We start from the raw sequence: 12,646 nt of genomic DNA on the forward strand, positions 1-12,646 counted from the left end.
CTCTTTCTTATACCTAATACACACGACCCAACACACTCTTTCTAATACACACTACCCAACACACTATTTCTTATACCTAGTACACACTACCCAACACACTCTTTCTATGATCTAATACACACTATACAACACACTATTTCTTATGCCTAATACACACTACCCAACACACTCTTTCTATGACCTAATACACATTACCCAACACACTATTTTTAATACGCACTACCCAACAAACTCTTTCTAATACCTAATACACACGACCCAACACACTCTTTCTAATACACACTACCCAACACACTATTTCTTATACCTAGTACACACTACCCAACACACTCTTTCTATGACCTAATACACACTATACAACACACTATTTCTTATACCTAATACACACTACCCAACACACTCTTTCTAATACCTAGTACACACTACCCAACACACTCTAATACCTAGTACACACTACCCAACACACTCTTTCTATGACCTAATACACACTACACAACACACTATTTCTAATACACACTACCCAACACACTCTTTCTATGACCTAATACACACTACACAACACACTCTTTCTAATACATAGTACACACTATACAACACACTCTTTCTATTACCTAATACACACTACCCAACACTCCCTTTCTAATACACATTAACCAACACACTATTTTTAATACGCACTACCCAACAAACTCTTTCTAATACCTAATACACATGACCCAACACTCCTTTCTAATACACATTACCCAACACACTATTTCTAATACACACTACCCAACACACTCTTTATATTACCTAGTACACACTACCCAACACACTCTTTCTATTACCTAATACGCACTACCAAACACACTCTTTCTATTACCTAATACGCACTCCCAACACACTCTTTCTAATACACACTACCCAACATACTCTTTCTATTACTTAATACACACTACACAACACACTCTTTCTATTACCTAATACACACTACCCAACACTCCTTTCTAATACACATTACCCAACACACTATTTCTAATACACACTACCCAACACACTCTTTCTATTACTTAATACACACTACCCAACACACTCTTTCTATTACTTAATACACACTACCCAACATTCTCTTTCTTATACCTAATACACACTACCCAACACTCTCTTTCTTATACCCAATACACACTACCAAACACACTCTTTCTATAACCTAATACGCACTACCCAACACACTATTTTTAATACGCACTACCCAACACACTCTTTCTAATACCTAATACACACTACCCAACACTCTCTTTCTGTTACCTGATACGCACTACCCAACACACTCTTTCTAATACACACCACCCAACACACTCTTTCTTATACCTAATACACATTACCCAACACACTCTTTCTAATACACACTACCCAACACACTCTTTCTAATACCTAATACACACTACCCAACACACTCTTTCTATTACCTAATACACATTACCCAACACACTATTTCTTATACCTAATACACATTACCCAACACACTATTTCTTATACCTAATACACACTACCCAACATACTCTTTCTATTACCTAATACACATTACCCAACACACTATTTCTTATACCTAATACACACTACCCAACACACTCTTTCTAATACCTAGTACACACTACCCAACACACTCTAATACCTAGTACACACTACCCAACACACTCTTTCTATGACCTAATACACACTACACAACACACTATTTGTAATACACACTACCCAACACACTCTTTCTATGACCTAATACACACTATACAACACACTATTTCTTATACCTAATACACACTACCCAACACACTCTTTCTAATACCTAATACACACTACCCAACACACTCTTTCTATTACCTAATACACACTACCCAACACACTCTTTCTAATAGATAGTACACACTACCCAACACACTCTTTCTAATACCTAATACACACTACCCAACACACTCTTTCTAATACATAGTACACACTACCCAACACACTCTTTCTAATACCTAGTACACACTACCCAACACACTCTTTCTAATACACACCACCCAACACACTCTTTTTTATACCTAATACACACTACCCAACACACTCTTTCTATTACTTAATACACACTACCCAACACACTCTTTCTATGACCTAATACACACTACCCAACACACTCTTTCTTATACCTAATACGCACTACCCAACACACTCTTTCTAATACACACTACCCAACACACTCTTTCTTATACCTAATACACACTACCCAACACACTCTTTCTATTACTTAATACACACTACCCAACACACTCTTTCTATTACCTAATACACACTACCCAACACACTCTTTCTAATACACACTACCCAACACACTCTTTCTATTACTTAATACACACTACCCAACACACTCTTTCTAATACCCAGTACACACTACCCAACACACTCTTTCTTATACCTAATACACATTACCCAACACACTATTTTTAATACACACTACCCAACACACACTTTCTTATACCTAATACACACTACCCTACACACTCTTTCTATTACCTAATACACATTACCCAACACACTCTTTCTTATACCTAATACACACTACCCTACACACTCTTTCTATTACCTAATACACACTACCCTACACACTCTTTCTTATATCTAATACCAACCTTCTGATTCTAACACACACTACCTAATATACATATGTTGTGATACGTAACACACACATAATAAGCTTGATTTACACTTTTGAATGTCAAATACACACCAGAAGGTAATGTGTGTGTTCCTCCCAGCTGCTGGAGACTAAGACTACCGACAGAAAGCAGACCCTGCTGCATTACATAGCCAACGTGGTGAGAGAGAAATACCCCGGAGTCGCTCTGTTCTACAATGAGCTGCACTATGTAGAGAAAGCTGCCGCAGGTGAGTGTGTGTCTGTTTGTCTTGGTGTGTGTCACAGTTATCTTCCTCTGCAGAACGTGGTGTGTGATATTAAGGAACTAACCTATTATATTTGGTGTGTGTGTGTGTCAGTGTCCCTGGAGAACGTGGTGTGTGACGTGAAGGAGTGTCAGCGTGGTATGGATCTGTCGTGGAGGGAGTACAGCATGCACGGCCACAACCCACTCCTCAAAGACTTCATCAGCAAACACGAGACTCGCCTGCAGAAACTACAGGAGGACGCACACATCGCACAGGCTAGAAAACACACATTCATACACACACGCACGAACACACACAAGTACCTCAGATACATCAAAGTGTTATATGACCGTGGTGACCACGGTCCTTCATAGTCCTGTTTTCTGATCCTGGTTGTGTTATGGTTCTCAGGATGCATTTGACGATGCGGTGAAGCACTTTGGGGAGAGCTCTAAGACCATGCCTCCCTCTGTCTTCTTCCCTGTGTTTGTACGATTCATCAAAGCCTACAGGGTGAGCAGAATGTGTGTGTTTGTACAATTCATCAAAGCCTACAGGGTGAGCAGAATGTGTGTGTTTGTACGATTCATCAAAGCCTACAGGGTGAGCAGAATGTGTGTGTTTGTACGATTCATCAAAGCCTACAGGGTGAGCAGAATGTGTGTGTTTGTGTGTGTGCGTGCGTAGCTACAGTATACACAAAGACGCGAGTCAAAGTTGAACTTAATGTGTGTGTGTGTGTGTAGCTGGCGGAGGAGGAGAATGAGCAGAGGAGGAGGCAAGAGCAGGCGCTGATGGAGAAGCTGGAGCAGGAGGAGCTGCAACAGGAGCAGGAGGCGCCTAAGGTACAGCCCCGTTACCATGGAGACAGGCCTGCCGGTCTGTCGCCATGGATATGACAGTATCACCTTGACTTCACAGATCCAATGTCTGTTCTGTGGAATGGAAGAACTGATGTTTTCTCGTTCCCTCTCTTTATCGCTCCCCATCTTTCCTTCTCTACTCCTCACACATACATTGATTCACCAACATATATCTACTTTATTTCTACCTCTCTCTCACACACACACACACACACACAGTCCCCGTCCAACCGTCCAAAGCAGCGGCAGCAGGAGTCCCTGATCACAGAGCTGAGGAGGCGACAGGGCGGTAAAGACAGCAGACATGTCTACGAGGGCAAAGATGGAGCTATAGAGGACATCATTACAGGTACGCCCACGCACACTCACACACACTGTAGTTTAGTGCTGTGTTTTGATTGGCTGTTTTTTGTCTGCAGTGCTGAAGACCGTCCCTTTCACTGCCAGGACGGCCAAACGCAGCTCTCGCTTCTTCTGTGATCCCACCCACACTGAATAACACTGCTAAACTCTCAGAGAGAGATAGAGAGATACTGTTGGAGAGAGATATACAGGGTAGAGGGGAGGGAGAGGGGTGAGGGAAAGCTAGGTGGGAGAGATAAAGGGGAATAACAATGAGAAAGAGAGAGGAGAGAAGTGTGGGGAAAAAGAGAGGCAGTTAGAGAGAGAGAGGGGAGGGAGGGGGTGAGAGAGAGAGAGATTGACCCGGTCTCAGAAGTAGTGACTCTACCAGAGAGAAGCTGAACTCTGAACTCTATAGCAAGACAGACATCAAGATTACCTGTGACCTCACCTGTCTGGTCTGACATCACTGCCCCCACCCCCTCTGTGTTACTTACACATGTTATGAAGCTTCTTTGCTGATTATTACTGTTTATAACCCTCCCATAACCCTGGACTGTAGCCCTGGAATCAACCTGCAACCCACCATGCACTTTGACTTTCTGCCCTCTAAACCCGAAGACTGTTGAAGGGGGTCGGGTAGAGGGAGGAACTTGATACGCGATGACAGTGACTGGACATTTAGTAGCAACACAGTCTGGTCATTTAATAGCTACATAGCATTTCCAGTTTATCAGTTAATAGCAGACATGACAAGCAAAACAGAACAGCAAAAATAAACAGTTGTTTTTTGTCCAATTAGTATTAGTGATGTACAGTATGTGTCTCTAAAGCTGTGTGATGATGTCAGCAAATGACATGATCGCTGTCATAGGATATTGAGAAGGGAGGGGGAGAAGTTTGAAGAGTTTCTTCTTGTTGAACATTCCAACCAATTCTAATTGATAACGACATCACAAAGGGTTCTTAACCCACTCCTATCCAGCTGTAAGATGCCAGAACTGAACACTGAGAATAGTGTTCGAAAAGCTCACTCCTACAAGGTTCCCTCTTCTCCGTCTGCTGCTGTGTGACAGTGAAACGTGTACAGCGCTCGCTACGTTCACTACATTGACTATGTTTACTATTTACTACCTTTAATACCTTTAACCTCCAACAGGGGTTTTTCAAAGCTCAGGCCCTCCAGTTCCTCAGTCCTGCTGGTTTTCCTTTCTCCCTGGCACTTCATTGATCGTTTAATGTTACTGATAATGATTGGCTGCAGAGTGCACACACACCTGGTTTCCCAGGTAGAAATCGGTCTCTGATTAAAAGAGAAGTATGAAAACCAGTAGACACTGTGGCCCTCGAGGACAGGAGTTGATACCCCATACTACCCTAAAATAAAGGTCCCTGTCTTATCCTTGCCTGACCATCCAAAAGTCCCAGTCTGTTTCTGCTTTCTAGCCAACTGACTCCTTTGTTGTGATCTTGTCAAGGTGAAGGTAAAGGATGTAGTGTTCTTGAATGCAGAAAGTCTGGCACCTAGGCTACTACACCACCCATGATCTTTCCTGGCTCATGGGACCAACTTTTACGGAGACTGGAGAGGGATCGCTCCATTTCATAAAAAAATCATAAAAAATGTAACTGCAAAAAACAACAACAGCACAATACTTTTCTACTGTGTAAATATATTTTCTAGGGAATCCCGCTTGTTGCTTTTATCCCTCACTCCCAACCCTGCTGTTTGTCAATGTTGATGTTCATTCTTAATCTGCACTCGTTGTGTAAATAAACTGTATCCAGTCAGACTGTGTGTCTCTGTGTGTGTACCACTGGAAGACCCTCACTGGTAACATTGAACATATATTTATATCATAACATTTCTTTCCATAGTAAGATTTAAATTAATCCAACAACACAATATATTGTTTGTATCACATATTCCCAGGAAACACACAAAAATGCTAATGGTAATAAAACAATCGTTGGTGTTAAATTGTATCATGTCGTCTCCATGGTGACACCGAATTCAGCGTCGTCAGACCAACATTTAGGGAGGAGAGGAGGGGCTACATTTGAGTGACATTTGCTTCATTCAATCGATAAACTGGAAATTACGACATCAGCTTACATCCGCCAATAACATTCATTGGATGTTTGGCAGCGATGTTTTCATTGGTCACGACGTTACTTCCCGTTTCAAACAAAACCCGCCGGTTCCTGTTTATGCTAGCGCCAGTAAAAAAAAAGAAGTTAATAATAACTGTAACAAAAGCTTCAACGTGACAACATCAACTAGTTTCGCTCTAGATAGTCAGTCAGAAAATGCTTCAGACATTTTGTGCACTCAAAGTTAGTGCAGTTTGCAGATAGTTGATTAGGGCTACTCTGGGAAAGAATTGGTTAGCTACCATCGTTTTTCTTCCTTCGATTTGGACAGCAGTTGACTGGCCAGCTATGCCAAAGCAAGGGCTTGCTAGACACAAGGTAAGACATCTCAGCTATCCACAATGTGCCTGCGAACTGGTTCTTAGCCGTTTTGATAATGAATGCAATTAGCCTCATATGGTGGTGTCTAGCTTTTCCCCCTAGCCTCCCAGGGAAAGGACACCATTTTAGAGCGTATTCAGATTCAGCCCCTATTTTTGACTGACAGGTGATATCCTCTGGAAGACTGACTGGTGGGAGGGGCCAGGGCTCAAAGAAGAGGTAAGTCGTTTATCCCCGGGGTCTTCAACGAGGTCTGGAGGACCGCACTGAAATATTTCCTCGCCGCCAAAAATTTGCAAAAAATAGTCATCTGTCCATCGTTTTTGGAATTTTCAAGGCTCTCTGACTGTCTAGCTTTCATTTCGGTTATTATTAGCGAGCAGATTGGCATTTGTTGTCATGAATCTTGCCCTGGAGGCAGCTCTGTAGAGTGGCATAAACATCTGATTTGAACCTAAACTTAACCACACTACTAAACCTAATGCCTAACCTTAAATTAAGACCAAAAAGCACATTTTTGTTTCATTAATTTTTACAATGTAGCAGATTTGGACTTTGCAGCTGGCCCATCTAGCAGAAAAAGCTCCATTCTGTCTCCAGGGAATGAGTCATGACAATAAACATCAACCTATTAGTGAACTGGGCAGAGTCAAGAAACTTGATGTAGGTCCATTATCATTTATTTTGGTCAGTTTAAAGTATATTGAGTTTGTCTGTCCCCCGAGGTAAGAGAACACACAGGACTGATAAGTCACATCCCTGTTGCAGAGTGTCATTATATCCATTCACTGTCACTCTGTTCTGTAGGGGAGCAGGGCGTCCACTAGTCACTTCTACTGAGCCGGCTTATTCCCTCTACTCCACAGACTCAGAGGACCAGGTAATAACACATCCATAAACAGTCAGTAGCAACATTAATAACAAGCCTATTTGTGTAATGTATTAATAAGAGTTATAATCACCTAACAGTGATTATATGGTAAGTTGGTTTGCATCTGTGCTCTCTCTCAGGTGACAACCATTCACCAGGGTCTGGATCAGTGTGCTGCGCTGCTCAATGTCATTCTCCAGGCAGAGACGGCAGGTACCAGTCAAATACTTACTCTGTTTCTACAGAACCTTTACATGTCTAGTTGAAATTATTGACCAAAGTGTTTGCATTGTGTGATAGAGGCCAAGCCAATCTCCGTCAGGGGAGCAGGGAAGACTCGAGCAGCCAAATCCCGACCGCTGTGCACTCTGGGAAATGAGAGGGTAGACATAGAGAGGAGGAAGCAGACAAAGAGACCTGTCACTCAGACTGCTAAAAAAACAGGTGGGACCTGTGTGTGTCTCTCTGTGTGTGTCTCTCTGTGTGTGTCTCTCTGTGTGTGTCTCTCTGTGTGTGTCTCTCTGTGTGTGTCTCTCTGTGTGTGTCTCTCTGTGTGTGTGTCTCTGTGTGTGTGTGTCTCTGTGTGTGTGTGTCTCTGTGTGTGTGTGTCTCTGTGTGTGTGTGTGTCTCTGTGTGTGTGTGTGTCTCTGTGTGTGTGTGTGTCTCTGTATGTGTCTCTGTGTGTGTGTGTGTCTCTGTATGTGTCTCTGTGTGTGTGTGTGTCTCTGTGTGTGTGTCTCTGTGTGTGTGTGTGTGTCTCTGTGTGTGTGTCTCTGTGTGTGTGTCTCTGTGTGTGTGTGTCTCTGTGTGTGTGTCTCTGTGTGTGTGTCTCTGTGTGTGTGTCTCTGTGTGTGTCTCTGTGAGTGCGTATGTGTTGGTGTGCAAAAATGGATAACTCTCTCTGCTCCAGCTCCCGTGCAGAAGACGATCCTGTCATCCCTGTCGTATCCTGGGATGAGGAACAATATTCAGAGTTTGGCCGGAACGTCAGAGCCGACGTCAGATGCTCAGTTTAACTGTCGCCTGACCACCTCCACCCCCACCCTGAGTCCCCAAAGACTCCCCCCTAACAACACACTCCCCCCAGGCCCCTCAGTCCCTCTAGCCCAGCCTGGAGGTTCCATCATTGGGGTGGCATCAGTCCACCTGGGGGGCTCTACCTCCACAGCTCCGTTAGCTTCTCCTGGAGCTGTAGCTACGTCTCTACCCACAGCCCCTCTCACAGGACCAGTGCTCTCTCTCCTCGCAGCCCAGCCAGGAGGCTTTGTCTCTGGGGTTGAAGGTTCGGCTGCCCAGGGGAGCTCCAGGTCCTGTGGCCTGCACCTCGGTGCTCCCTCTGTGGAGAGGCTAGCCCTGTCTGCCCCCCTGCCCTCTGACAGCTCTGTGTCTGGAGAAAGTGGACATCCAATCTCATCTTCCTGCTCTCCCTCTCATCAGGGACCACCAGTACTCTTCTCTGAAATTCATTCTCACCCCCAGCCTCACCCCCAACCTCACCCCCTTGCCAACACTCAACCACAGTCTGCCCCAGATGCTCCATCCCTGGACAGGGGGGGCCAGCTGGTTTCTACCCAGGATGAAGGGACCTTAGCCAGGGTGGCTTGCGGCCACATGAAGGGTAACGCTGGAGAGGAGGAAGAGGAGTGTCCAGTGAGAGACACCAGCGCCCAGACCTGCTTTAACATACAAACACACACCCAGCTGGCATACACACACCCACACACACACATAGATCCAGTGCCTGTACAGGCATACTTACAACGCACACATCCAGGTGTGGCTCCCAACCACACACACTCGTACACACGCATGCCGCTGGCGCTGGGCTCTAAGGGCTGTAGTCCAGAGGGAACCGCTCGGCAGGTGATGACTGTTCAGTACCTCCTTGGAGAGTTGAAGGCTCTGCTCGCTGGCCAAGGTAGTCAATCAACCAACCTGTCAAAATAATCAGTCAACTCATCAATCAGTCAAAATGACTATTTAATCAAATGTTAATCAAATTCAATCTCCGCCACTCTCTCTCTTCCCTCCCTCCTCCCCCTCCTCTATAGACCGTGTAGCAGAGCGTCTGATGTGTGAGCTGGAGCAGACAGTGTCTCTACTTCCTGTCATGGTGGGAACCTCTAACATCCAGGCTGAGATTGCTCTGGTCCTGCAACCTCTACGCAGTGAGAACGCACTGCTACGCAGGTCAGCACCATCACCCAGGTGTGTGTGTGTGTGTGTGTGTGTGTTTCATACAGAAGATTGATCACTTTAACGTGTGTGTTCAGGCGTCTGAGGATAGTGAACCAACAGTTGCAGGAGAGAGAGAGAGCAGAGAGGGAGGCCAGAGATGTCCACTGTGACACTGACGGTAAGATAAACTGCCCGGCCCTCTTTCAACTGTCTATCAGTGAGAGGTTATTATCGTGTGTCTGTATTTCTGAGTATCTAACCTCCTCTGTGTCTTAGTGTCGACTGTCTAACATCCTCTGTCTCTTAGTGTCGCCTGTCTAACCTCATCTGTCTCTTAGTGTCGCCTGTCTAACCTCCTCTGTCTCTTAGTGTCACCTGTCTAACCTCCTCTGTCTCTTAGTGTCGCCTGTCTAACTTCATCTGTCTCTTAGTGCCGCCTGTCTAACCTCCTCTGTCTCTTAGTGTCGCCTGTCTAACCTCCTCTGTCTCTTAGTGTCGCCTGTCTAACCTCCTCTGTCTCTTAGTGTCGCCTGTCTAACCTCATCTGTCTCTTAGCGTCGCCTGTCTAACCTCCTCTGTCTCTTAGTGTCGGCTCTGCAGTCGGAGCTCAACGATGCTCACACAAGCCTGCAAGAGCTGCAGCGCGGCAACACTGAGCTACGGCAAGCCCTGGTGGACACACAGAGCCAGCTGCAGCAGAGTGAGGCGGAGTGCAGTCGTATCAGTAAAGGTAATAGATGAGGGGGGAACATACTCCGCTTCTTTTCTATTTGATTTCTAAATACATGAAGATCAGGGCCTTAAACTGATCCATATTACGCTGAGATTAAAGGATCTCTGAGGTGTCTGTGTGTATTATCTAATAAATCTATATAAGTGTGTCTGTGTGTGTGTCTGTGTGTAGACGTGCAGTCTGCTCTGGGTGAGGTGCATGCCTGTAACCGCAGGCTGCAGGAGTGTCAGAAGGAGAATGCTGCACTGGTCCTCAACACCCGTAAGAGGGAGACAGAGATCCACACACTACAGGAGCACCTCAGGTGTGTGTGTGTGTGTGTGTGTGTGTGTGTGTGTGTGGACTTTCTAAAAATGTATTGGAGTTTTAATTTTTTACTGACAATTTTTCTCTCTCGACCTGTCCTCTGTCTGTCTGTTTCTCTCTCTCGACCTGTCCTCTGTCTGTCTGTTTCTCTCTCTCGACCTGTCCTCTGTCTGTCTGTTTCTCTCTCTCGACCTGTCCTCTGTCTGTCTGTTTCTCTCTCTCGACCTGTCCTCTGTCTGTCTGTTTCTCTCTCTCGACCTGTCCTCTGTCTGTCTGTTTCTCTCTCTCGACCCGTCCTCTGTCTGTCTGTTTCTCCCGCTCTTTCTTTATACCCTTCTCTCTCAACCTGTCTCTCTCAGAGCTCTACAGGTCCCTGTCACTGAGTCTCCTGCTGTGACTGACATCCCTACGTCCCGCCTCCCTCTCACTAAACATGCTCTGGACCAATACCAGGACCAGCAGGGTCCGTCAGACCACCCAGTCAGCCAATACCTGTGGTCGTTGGAGCAGAAGGGGTGTGGTTCTGTCTCCCTGCCCTGTAAAGGCCCTGAGTGCAACTACACACACCAGCAGGACTTTAGTGTGTGTACACCAGGTGGTCAGAGTGTGTGTGCGTCTGCGGATCAGGAAGTGGGTCTGTGTGTGGCTCTGGAAAGAAAAGCCACCCCACCTTTGGCCTTCGCCCCACTGAGAGAGACTGTGAGGTCACCACTTCCTGTTGAGGGGTTACCGCTTCCCGTGATGTCACAGAGAGGAGGGGGGTCACCACTTACTGTGATGATGTCACAGAGAGGAGGAGGACCACAGGGTCTTCAGAGCCTTAGTGTTGCCCTCGAGAGTTTCCCTCAATTAAAAAGCCTATTATCTAATCTCCACCAATCAAACGGACTCTGCTCTAATGGCGCTGGACACTCTGACCTGTCCCAGAGTCACCGGCGCCGTCTGGACATGGATATGGCATCACCGGGCAAGGGGCGGAACTCTTCGCTTGACTCCACTGGCCTCTCCTTATGTGAGGTCAGATCCTTGGCTTCTGATTGGAGTGCAGGGTCAAGCTCGACCTTTGACACGCGTGACGAACAGGAGTTCCGGAACGGGCTGGCCGCTCTGGATGCCAGCATTGCCAGCTTGCAGAGAACTATAAAGCAGGACCTCAAGCGATGAGACAGAGACACACAGCGAGGTAGTCTGAATCTATTCCAATGTAATCAAATAACCAATGTCTTTTTTTAGGTTTCTTTTTAATTGTACTTTATTTGAATGAAATGGCAAATGAAATAGTTGTTATTTTTTCATTACTATTTATTCTTTACTTGAAAGACGGGTTACCTGAGAACTTCAGGAAAACGAAGCACACGCTTCAATGGGGCAGAAGGCCATGTGTTGTGATTCTGGATGGCCAGACAGCTAGCAACAATGACAAGAAACTGCCATGTGTTGTGATTCTGGATGGCCAGACAGCAACAATGACACGATGCCATGTGGGGAATCGTAAGCGGCTCATTTTAGCTAGTTGTATTTGTTTTTATATCATGTTTTGACTGAGCTAGCTAACCAACAACTGTAATGGTGGATTTGAGCGACAAGTGCTCATTGTACAACTTCATTTATGTTTTCAATAAACATTGGAGAAGAAATATAGTTGACATGTTATCAACAATCTATGCCAACCCCTATCTCTTTTGCCCCATAGCTGAGCACGTGTCGGTTTTTGATGCTTAACAACCAACCCATCATTTGAATTAAGGGAGAAGGAAATATGATGTATTGAAAACAATGTTCTCCCTCCTACAATGAGTCAGGGGTTAATAACACTGATACCTAAAGCCTAAAAAATAAGTTCTGCTCATCCATAACTGGTATCCATTTTGTCTACTTAATAATGACTAATTGCAAAAAAGAATGAAAGAAGTTATGGATGCAATCATTGGTGAAACGCAGTCTGGCTTTATGAGGAACATACATATTTCTAACAAT

The 12,646-nt window shown here is 45.1% G+C and overlaps 2 protein-coding genes across 2 annotated transcripts in view; both read left to right on the forward strand.

The window, feature by feature from the left end:
• LOC109890343 (formin-like protein 2) overlaps positions 1-5,899 on the forward strand; it is a 31,906-nt gene extending 26,007 nt beyond the window's left edge. The window contains 6 exon segments of the mRNA XM_031813643.1: positions 2,772-2,901; positions 3,013-3,176; positions 3,313-3,414; positions 3,648-3,746; positions 3,984-4,113; positions 4,184-5,899. Coding sequence (XP_031669503.1) covers positions 2,772-2,901; positions 3,013-3,176; positions 3,313-3,414; positions 3,648-3,746; positions 3,984-4,113; positions 4,184-4,263 — 705 coding nt within the window. The 3' untranslated portion in view covers positions 4,264-5,899.
• A 423-nt stretch (positions 5,900-6,322) lies between these two features.
• Positions 6,323-12,310, forward strand: LOC109890494 (uncharacterized). The gene is made up of 11 exons (XM_031813577.1): positions 6,323-6,578; positions 6,748-6,800; positions 7,389-7,461; positions 7,593-7,665; positions 7,753-7,896; positions 8,363-9,370; positions 9,504-9,642; positions 9,726-9,808; positions 10,217-10,360; positions 10,535-10,667; positions 11,029-12,310. Exons 1-11 carry the CDS (start codon positions 6,549-6,551, stop codon positions 11,831-11,833), a joined length of 2,685 nt encoding a protein of 894 aa, XP_031669437.1. The 5' UTR covers positions 6,323-6,548; the 3' UTR covers positions 11,834-12,310.
• Positions 12,311-12,646: the final 336 nt, after the last annotated feature.

Source organism: Oncorhynchus kisutch, unplaced genomic scaffold (genome assembly GCF_002021735.2).
Source record: "Oncorhynchus kisutch isolate 150728-3 unplaced genomic scaffold, Okis_V2 Okis05a-Okis16b_hom, whole genome shotgun sequence".
NCBI classification, from domain to species: Eukaryota; Metazoa; Chordata; class Actinopteri; order Salmoniformes; family Salmonidae; genus Oncorhynchus; species Oncorhynchus kisutch.

Excerpts from the sequence above, each read along its gene's own strand:
- LOC109890494 (XM_031813577.1), top strand. The coding sequence starts at position 6,549 with ATGCCAAAGCAAGGGCTTGCTAGACACAAG. Across the intron at positions 9,643-9,725 it reads GAGAACGCACTGCTACGCAG|GCGTCTGAGGATAGTGAACC; the intron begins GTCAGCACCATC and ends GTGTGTGTTCAG. Across the intron at positions 9,809-10,216 it reads TGTCCACTGTGACACTGACG|TGTCGGCTCTGCAGTCGGAG; the intron begins GTAAGATAAACT and ends TCTGTCTCTTAG.